Below are 9711 nucleotides of genomic sequence, written 5' to 3'. Positions count from 1 at the left end.
CACATAGTATACCATGTTAGCTATTGTCTTTTTTTGTTTTTTGGTTTTTGTTTTGTGGTATGCAGGCCTCTCACTGTTGTGGCCTCTCCTGTTGCGGAGCACAGGCTCCGGATGTGCAGGCTCAGCAGCCATGGGTCACGGGCGCAGCCGCTCCGCAGCATGTGGGATCTTCCCGGACAGGGGCACGAACCCATGTCCCCTGCATCGGCAGGCGGACTCTCAACCACTGTACCACCAGGGAAGCCCAAGCTACTGTTTTTATTGCTTGTCCAGATATGCCAATGTAGCACTGAAGAAAGTAACAGAAAAAGTCCTGATTCTCTGTTGGTCTTAACGGAGGCTTCATTTGAAAGTGCTGGGTGTATTACTGTGCTAAAGGACATTGGAGGCAGGGAGTGGTCCTCATCTGAGTCAATGTTGTCTTCTTGTGGGGAAGGAAGACCAGTGGTGAAGTCAGTGACTCAAAGTGGAGATAAAGTCCTGAGTTAAGCCTCTCCTGACCTGAAAGGATCCTCCTTCCAGCCTCTGCTCTGCCCAAGGAGGGGTTGTCAGTGTTTTCCCATGAGGATAAAGGTCCTGTCTGCCTTGTTCCCCTGTGTCCCTAAGTTAGGGGGATGACGCTCAATACATGGTGCTGAAATGAATGAAAAGGAATGATTTAGATCTTCTCAAAGAGAAGTGAGTGGGGCTGTGGTGGCCAGTCTGGTGAACCCAGTCAATCAAGGGCTTGATGAGTGTTGTGAGCCTCTGCGAAGGGCAGTGATTGAGCCTGGTGATGCCAAAAACTCAGCCTCCGTGCACCGGTGCCTAATCGAATCTTGGAGACAGAGTTTTGGGGGAAGTAGAAAAGAATAACTTTATTGTTTTGCCAGGCAAAGGGGGACACAGCAGGCTCCTGCCCTCGAAAACTGTGTCCCATCTGGGAGGATTTGGTAAGGAGTTTTATAGCAAAGATTCAAGGGTGGGCTTGCTGATTAGTGTGTGTGCAGGGCCTGCACTCCTTTAATCTGGTCTCAGGTAATCTCTTGATTAGCTTCTCTGGTTCCTTCTAGCCTCAGGCAGTCTTCTCTGGAATGAAGAATGCTGACATCTTCCATTTATTGGGGGTTTTAGTTCTATAAAGCTCAAAAGATATTGTTATGTGTGTCCCTTGAGGCGAACCAGGACCCCGCCCCAAGGCTGCACTATTGTTCTTGGCTCTCCCTTGTCTCTGCATCCCCTCCTTTCCCTGATTAGCAACTGTTCGAATCTGCCCTTTGGAACTCAGGGAAGGTCATAGAGGCAGGAGTCTGCAAACAAGAAATGGGGGACATGGAAAGGCTCCTGTGCCAGGAGCCGTACAGGGTCCTGCTTGGTTTCACTGGGCCCCCATCCTCATGGTAACAGCCACACCTATTCTTGGGCATCTGCCTCATCCTCAAACGTGGGGAATCTGGCTTTTCATGAGTGACATGCAATCTGTACACTTTAAAATATTTTATTAAAAACAAGGAAAACCAAACAAACAAAAAGCTCAACCCAAGAACTCTGGGTTCCAGGGGTCTGGGAGCAGCTTAGGTCTGCGGGAAGGGTGGAACCTGGAAGACAGTCAGTGTGGGGGGGCCTCTGACCCCTGGCAGGAAGAGCAAGAGCCGGGGAGGCTGACAGGCAGCGCAGCCTTCCCCAGGGCTCAGCCCCTTTCTGTGGCATGGGCTCATCCACTTGGGGAAGACAGGTGGGGGTCCTCAATCCCCATAAAAAGGCAGGGTGGGTGGTTCTGCACGGGTCTCAGACCTCTTGGCAAAGCCACCAACCAGTTAGGACGGAGGAGAGGGTGGCCCGGGGCTCCATCGGGCCTATCAGCACCCTCCCCGAAGGCGGGGTTCAGCTCCCCCTCGGGAGGTGGGCTCAGACAGGGAGATGCGGCCCCAAGTACTGCTGCAGCCCCTCTCAGGAGAAAGGGCCCCCATGGGGTGGGACCTGGAGGCAGCCCTAGGCAAGATCCTGGTGGGCAGGGCAGGGTCCAGACTCCCATCCGGAGCTCAGTGGCCCCGGGGCAGCGACCGGATGGGCCGAGGAGGGGGATTGTCCAGGACCGGTTCGGGCCGGGGGCGCACGCCACCTCGGCGCTTCTGCTTGCGCAGCAGGTAGCTCGAGTACTGCACCTCGGGCATGGCCAGCTTGAGGCAGGCCTCGGTGGCCGGGCCGGCGCGGCCGCTGGGCAGGTCGTAGCCCATGATGTCCACCTTGCGGCTGGGCTGCCAGGGCTGCAGCTGCTTGGTGCGGATCTGCGCCGCAGGCCGCAGCACAGGTTCCTCACCAAAGCAGCGCCGCAGCAGGCGCTCTCGGGCCTCTCGCAACGCGCGCGCCTCGCGCTCCACGCAGGCGCGGCCGGCGAGCGCCACGCGGCGCCAGAAGGTGGCGTTGAAGTGGTCGTAGAGACCGGCGTCGAGCGCGTTCCAGGCGCGCGCGGCCCGCGCGAGAGCCGCGGGGATGGCGGCGAGGCGCGAGCTGGCGGCGCGCGCGTTGAGCCTGGCGTAGAGCACGTCGTCTAGGTCCCAGGCCAGCAAGCGCCGCAGCAGTACGAGCGACTCGTCGAAGTACTCGGCGATCATGACGAGCGAGAAGACCTCCTCCACCTGGCGGATGAGGCCCGCCAGGTAGGCGGCGTCGTCGCGCGGGCTGCGCTCGTTGTCCCCGCCCAGGTCGTAGGCCAGCGTGTTGTGCGCGAACATGGCGAAGTGCTCGCCCGCGCGGTAGTAGGCCTCGGGCGCGCTCAGGAAGGCCTCGAGCGACGCGTTGGGCACGCGCCGGAAGGCGGGGCAGTACTGGTTGTAGTAGCTGAAGAGCGACTCGAACATGGCGGCCGGCTCGCGCAGGATGGTGACGTAGACGGTGCCCGGGGGCATGAGACGCTGCAGCTCTGCGCGGTCGAAGCGCAGGTGGCTGGCCAGCACGTGCGGTGGCCGCGTGGCCGGGTGCACGAAGTGCGCCGAGAAGTTGCGCGGGTAGCAGAACTGGTGCTCGCAGCTCGGGTGTGGCAGGGCCACTGTCAGATTGTGGCGCTCGGCGAAGCGGAACAGGATGTTCTGCACTGTCGTGCCCGCTGTCTTGTGCGTCTTCAGAAAGGCTACGGTCATGTGCTTGGGGCGTGGCGGAGAGTCCTGCAGAGGCGGGCAGCTCTGAGGGAACAGCTTGGGGTACCTGCAGGGTTCAGGGGGTGTGCAGGGAGGAGGGCATGAGAAGGGTGCGGCTTGACCTTGCCTCTCCCCAAGGATGGTGGGGGTGGGCCAGGGCCCATCCTGGGCTTTACCCACAGAACAGTAGAGGCGTATGGTGGGCAGCCTCTAAGATGACCCCCAGTGATCCCTGCTGACCTCCTGGCTTTCACGCTCTTGTGTATTTCCCTTCTCTTGAATATGAGTGGGACTTATTGATGCCTCTTAGGGAGTAGAACAGGGCGGAAATATTGGGATGTCACTTGCGAGATTACATTATAAAAAGATTATGTTTTCTGCCTTGGTATCTTTCACTCTCTCTAGGGCAGCTCGTGCAGGGGACGAGGAGGTACCAGGTGGGAACAGTCCCCAAGGAACCAGGCCCTCAGTCCATCAGCCTGCTTGAAGAGCTTAAGGCTCCACCACCAACCACTTGAATGGGCTTATAAGTGGAGCCCTTCCAATCAAGGCTTCAGATGAGACTGCATCCCCAGCAGCCAACTTGATTGCAGCTCCGTGAAAGACCTTGAGCCAGAGGTATGCAGCTAGGGCACACCTGGGTTCCTGACCCACAGGAGTGAGATAATAAATGTTTAATGTTTTCAGCTGCTAAGTTTGAGGTAACTTCGTTACACATAAAAGATAACACAAGGACAAAGGCCCTTGGAGATCCTTGAGGAATTGCACTTCACAGATGTACAAGCTGAGGAACAGAAGGAGAAAAGTCATTTCTATAAGTCTGGCAACTCAGATTAAGTCACCAAATCCTCTTGCTCTCTGTCTTCTTTCCACTGGCTCCTCACATTGTAGGTGAGTGGCATGGGCTTTGAAGCAACCTGTTGTTATGTGATTCTCTTAAGTTCTCTGGAACCGTATTCATTTATTCAAGTAGTATTTTTTTTAAGCATCTACTATGTGCCAGGTACTGTTCTAGGCTCAAGAAATATGATAGTATAAAAAACATAATAATCCTGGCCTTCATGAAGCTTTCATTTCTGTTTCCTCATTCCTGGAACAAGGGCCTTCGGGATTACAGGTGACCTGTGAGTTCCCTTCAGACTTTGAGTCACTCTCCTGTTTCTTTTCTGCCATCCTAAGCGTCATGTAACAAGGACAACTCTAAGCAGCTTTGAGAATACCATTGAGACTTCCTATCAGTGGCTGGTTTGGGTTCAGGATAACGTCTGCATGGATGCTCCTGAAGACCAGCAAATCATCTGGCAAGAGGGACGGGGCCCATTCACACTGTTCTCATGGGCAGACCCATGTAGCAGATGGCAAAATTGAGGCCCTGCAGGGGTGCAAGGATTCACTGGGTCCACACAGTGAGCCAGGAGCAGGGTCAGGGTTGCTACTAGTCATCGCATGGTATCCTGTATCAGGGTGACTGGCTGGGTCACATATACATCATTTCCATTTTATAGATGAGCAAATGGGCTCAGAGAAGTGAGGAGGCTTGGCCAGCACAACAGTATTGAGAAGTTGTTTGCAGTTCTCTGGGAGTGTGTGGCTGAAGCACATTGTCTCCATCTTGTCAGCTCCATTGTAGGGCCACAGTCCTACCCCCTCCCCTTTCTGCGAAACTGAGATTTAGCCTACGAACAAGGGGTGCGTCCAAGCCCGATAAGTTCCCTGCCAACCTTTACGCTTGCCTTCATCCCACGTGAAAACTGCAAGAGTGTCTTTTGCTGATGCAGATGGTTAATGGCCATGAGACCCACCCGCCCAGGGGTGGGGAGGAACCCCGTCCTTCCCCTCCACGCGGATGTGCTTCTCCCTAATAGTCAGATTCTGTTTTTAGCTCTGGCCCCTTTAAATCCCCCTGTACCCCTTTCGGTGCCGCGGCGAATGCGGCAGAGGCCTCTGGGTCGACTGTCCAATCGTTCTTTCCTGCCTGTATGTAAGTTACCCACAATAAACTTCATAGTTGCAGTTTATGGAGTCGCCCACTTCATTTTTTGGTCTTAAAGTTCCTTCTCACTTTGGAGAATATAATTCAACATCTCTGCCTTCCAACAGGGAGACACTCAAAGGAGATGCTGAGGGAAGACTCGAGCGGGAATAGAATCCCAGATTACTCACTCAACCCTTTCAGTGAAGTCCCTGCCCAGGGAGGTTGTATGAATCTAAACAGAATGTATGGAAAGCGCTTTCAGAACAGAGGGAAGGAGCAAAGCCCGTCAGAAGATGGACTCTTGGCAGCTTTAAGGAACGAGGAGAGCTCCCGTCTGCTAACGCTAACCAGGCAGATGACTTTTAGAGGAACCCAACTCCCGGGCCCCGCCCCCTCACCGAGGCCCCGCCCCCTTACCAGCTGAGCTGCGCCCCCTGGTGGATGAGGAGGCTTAAGGTGCTGCATCCTAGCACCAGCAGCAGGATTTTCCTGCGGCTCATCTTGGTGGCCTGCTGCAGGCGCTGGAGGATGGGTGGCATGATGGGGTACCCACCCCTGGACCAGCCAGGGCCTCACTATCCAGGACTCCCTTTGCCGGCACTCATGGGGGCTCCTGGGGCTCTGGTAGCAGGGCCAGTGTTCCTGTGAGGCCTGGCAGGAGAAGGAGGCAAACAGGTTTGTAGCAGGCAGAGGAGATGGGCTCCGAGCCCCAACAGGACTGCTGCAAAGGAGAGCTGCAAAGGGTGGGGTGAGCAGAGAGGCCAGGGAAGATCAGATTCCTACCTCCTGTTACCATGACCCTATCTCCACACTGTTCCAGATAACTTGGTCTTGGGTGGAATTACACGCTCTGGGGTCTGGCCAGCCCTTCAGGCTGTAGCCACACCCTTCCTTGAGCCCTGTCTCTGCTTTTCTGCCTGCCCCTAATTGTCTTTGTCTCATGGCCATTTGTGTCTGTCTCCCCTGTAGATGTGCCTTAGCACCAGCACTTGGCTCAGGGCACAGAAGTCTCAATTTGGGGTTTCCTCTCCTCTAGGACTCCTTGCCTCACTGCTTCAGCCAACTGTTGGTCTTGACTCCCCAGACGCTGAGCTCCTCAGAAACACTGACCAGGTGTTCACCTTCTTGAGTCTCTGACATGAGGAAGAGGCTTTCTCTACATATTATACTACCACACACTTACTCCCATTTAATTCTCGCTGCAAGCCTAACATAGGTATTCCCATTTCACAGACAAGGAAACTGAGGCTCTAAGAGATGATGTAACTTGTCCATGGTCATGCAGGTGGTATTAGCAGAATCTGGATTCAGATCTGTTCCTTCTGGCTCCAAAGTCCATGCCCTCAGACAGTATGTGTGCTGCTTTTACAGAGAACTGATTTCCCCATCCCTGCCCTGGACTCTGGCAATTCTGCATGCTTCTGAGCCCCGAGGGCCCAAGACCAATAAATCCACGAGGGAAAGAAAGGAGGACTTGAAATCCTGGAACCCTATCTGGATTCCATCCCCAGACACCTGAAACCCTGGCCACCTCATCAGACGATTGCAGTGAGAGGTGCCTGGCCAAGGGAGGGGGGAGGGGAATACAGAGCTTGCCCTGCTGAGACTCTCCAGGAGAGGTGGGCCTCTATCCCAGCTGAGCAGCAGCAGTGAGAGGCAGGAGAAGGGCCTGGTTTCTGGTCAGTCGCCCATCCCCACATGAATGTCTTGGCTCAAGGGCAGCTCCAGGGGAAAGTCAGCTTCAGTAGCAATGACTACCCCCCAGTTAGGGTGGGCTCTCTGTCTCAGCAGCCTCAGTCTCCAGGTTCAGGTTTGGCTTCATTCTCGCACACACCCATCTCCAAAGGGGAGGGGGAGCCTGGAACCTTATGGGCATGTGCATGTGTGTGGAACTAGGACACCTCAGTCCCAGGAGGGTTGAGGTAATGTTAAAACTCTTTTGACCGTGACCTTCCCCTAGGCCCCTGCACTTGGCTTCCAATCCTTCTCCTTTAGCCCCCCCTTCCCGCAATTAATCCTGGATTACATTTAAACCTGTTTGGGTGGAAAGGTGTACTGGTTACGCCTTTCCCTTCTCTCCAGTTCCCATCACCTGGTTTCCTCCACCCCTGCAGATAGCCTTAATCCTCCCGGAGCCAAGGGGTATGAAAGGTCCAGCCACAGAGGGCAACCAAGCTAAAGTCCCTCTGTCTTCAAGGATGGCTAGGGCAGAGGAGGGCTGGTGCTGCCCACGTGAGGCTGTCGGCAGGAGGGAGCCACAGCCAAGGCCCTCTCAAGATGCACACCTTCTTTCCCTGTCACTTATCCTGCCTAGAGGACTTGGTGACCAGGCAGGAGTTTCCCAAGGGGACCAAGTGGAGGGCCAGCCTATTCCCATCTTTGCTCAACTCACTGAAACCACTCTATTTTTCAGTGGACTCTGGGTCAGCCAAGGAGAGGTCAAGCCTGTAGAGAGCTGCAGTGGGACTTTCCCTGGGAGACGCTTCAACCAGGCCATATAGAGAAGGGTGATGGGGTGCTTGGTAGCCCCCTCCGTCCCACTCCCCTCCATGGCTTAGCCCTGGGCAGCCAGCCAGACCCCAGTCTGAGGCCCACTGGGTACAGGGTATCATCACCACAAGAATTCCCTAGACACCAGCCCTCCAAGGTGGGCACCAGCTTCTGCGTGTTCCCGGTCAATGACTGGATGCTCACTGCCTTCAGATACAGCCTGGTCTGTTTCTGAGCAGCCTTGGCTGTTCAAAAGTTCTTTGGGACAGCTGGGATCAGCTTGCCACTGGTGGCACCCTCCTCCCCTCGTCCCCTTCCACCTCCCACTCTCTTGGTTGCTAGTACTGCCCTGCTACACCACACGAACCGTTTTTTCTCCATGACAGACCTTCAGGTATTTCAAAGCAGTAAACCTGTCTCCTCTGGGTGGGCACTCGGCCAGCCTAAACATTCCAGGTCCCGAGAGAGGGTGCTGCTCGGACACTGGAGGAGGCCTCCCTTCCCTTGGCAAGTTCACTCCGCGATGCCTATTCTGGAGATGGAGTCAGGTCACTGGCACCCAGGAAGGGGGCCACCTGGGGCTGAGTTTCTCTTTGTAACCTCCGGGGCGTGTGGGGTGGGCGGCAGTCTGCTGGGGCCAGAATTTAGAGCAACAGCCCTGGCTCCTGCCCCTCACGTGTTTCAGACTACTCCCTGGCGTCCCCGGTGCCTTCTCTGTGGAGACAGAGTTTCCCTCAGTCGTCCGAGACAAGTCAGGGTGCCCAGCCTCATCAGAAAATCAGTGCTAATTTTAGTCAGAACAATCAACCTCAGGCTGCTGCCTGGTTTTGCAAATTGCTTTCCTTTCTCCAGGGAACCAAAGAAGAAATGGTTTAGCTAGCCAAAGCTTTGAAAACCGGCCTGGATGCCCACCCACTCCCACATAAGCCCTTTGCTCTCTCCCTGTAAGCTCTAGGGCTGATATTGGTGCCTTTGGAGGGGGGGGGGGCACCCTGGCCTGGACCACCCGCATCTGACCATTGGATGGCCTGGAGACTCTATCCTTACCTGAGGATGGCACAGCCCACTTTGTAGGGCAACTGCCCAGTGCACTAAAGAGGAAAGGGCCAAGGGCTGAGCGGGCTGCAAATTAGTGGCCGAGGAGATCAAATATTTTTCAACCTTCCTCTTTTCCTTCCTTTCTTCCCTCCCACCCCGCCGGCCTGCACCAGGTCAGCCCCCCCCTCCAGTCCTCTCTCCCTGTCATCCACCCCCACGTCATCCCTGCCTCTGAATTCCCTTCATCCTCCTCTCTCCATTCCCCCCCCGCCGGCCTGCACCAGGTCAGCCCCCCCCTCCAGTCCTCTCTCCCTGTCATCCACCCCCACGTCATCCCTGCCTCTGAATTCCCTTCATCCTCCTCTCTCCATCACTACTGCCCACCCTCCCAGCCCCCATTCCCTCAATTGCATCCCAGCCTCCCCCAGAGATCGGTCACTGGGATCTGGTCCCCATAAGGGATAGGCCAGATTCGCTCTCTCACCCCCGTCCTCTCCTGCTCTGCAGGGGGCCAAGAGCCCGCCTCCTCATGCTCTTCGGGGACTGGCCCCCACGGCCCCCTCCCGCCCAGCCGGCATCCCCCATCCTGGTCCGGTCCACCCCCGCGCCTCCAGCCCCAGGCCGTCCCGCTGCAGTACTCACGCTGAGCGAGGTCTGCTTTGACCCGGGTTGAGGGTGGTCGCCGCTACCTCCCAACCTTGGCCGCGAAATCCGCTGAGGGTCCGAGGGCGCTGGGGGCCCTAAGAGCAGAGTGCTGGTCGCTCGCCTCTCCGCGCCTGGATGGGATCAGGTGGCAGCGTCAGCTCAGCTCCGCTGCTCTTGGCTCTGCCCGCCGCCCGCCCCCCATCGCACACCGGAGGCGGAGGCGGGGCGGGGGCGGGGGCCGGCGAGCAGGGGAGGGGGAGGGGAAGAGGAGTGGGAAGGGGAGGGGGCAGCCCTGATTCGCAGGCTCCCCGAGAACACTCTCCGAGTGGCGTCTTCGCATGCGGGCATCTTCCCTGGGCAGGCTTGCAGAGTCTGGACACCACGGTGGCCAGCTGCTTGCCCTCACTCTACAGAAGGGGAAACTGAGGCCTGGACGGTATCTGGATA

General features: G+C 56.5%; 1 protein-coding gene across 2 annotated transcripts; it reads right to left on the bottom strand.

The window, feature by feature from the left end:
* Positions 1-1461: 1461 nt before the first annotated feature.
* GAL3ST3 (galactose-3-O-sulfotransferase 3) lies at positions 1462-9460 on the bottom strand. Of its 2 annotated transcripts, XM_007461965.1 has the most exons (4): positions 9258-9424; positions 5976-5978; positions 5509-5742; positions 1493-3183 (listed from the first exon to the last, which is right to left on the bottom strand). In XM_007461965.1, the coding sequence occupies exons 3-4, from the start codon at positions 5628-5630 to the stop codon at positions 2022-2024; spliced, it is 1284 nt and encodes a 427-aa protein (XP_007462027.1). In that variant the 5' UTR covers positions 5631-5742; positions 5976-5978; positions 9258-9424; the 3' UTR covers positions 1493-2021. The 2 variants fall into 2 exon arrangements, with proteins under 2 accessions (XP_007462026.1, XP_007462027.1); XM_007461964.1 differs by lacking the exon at positions 5976-5978 and having other exon boundaries at positions 1462-3183; positions 9262-9460.
* Between the last annotated feature and the right edge of the window lie 251 nt (positions 9461-9711).

Source organism: Lipotes vexillifer, unplaced genomic scaffold (assembly GCF_000442215.2).
Source record: "Lipotes vexillifer unplaced genomic scaffold, Lipotes_vexillifer_v1.1 scaffold1129, whole genome shotgun sequence".
Classification (NCBI taxonomy): domain Eukaryota; kingdom Metazoa; phylum Chordata; class Mammalia; order Artiodactyla; family Lipotidae; genus Lipotes; species Lipotes vexillifer.
This window is presented reverse-complemented; position numbering and strand designations above follow the sequence as displayed.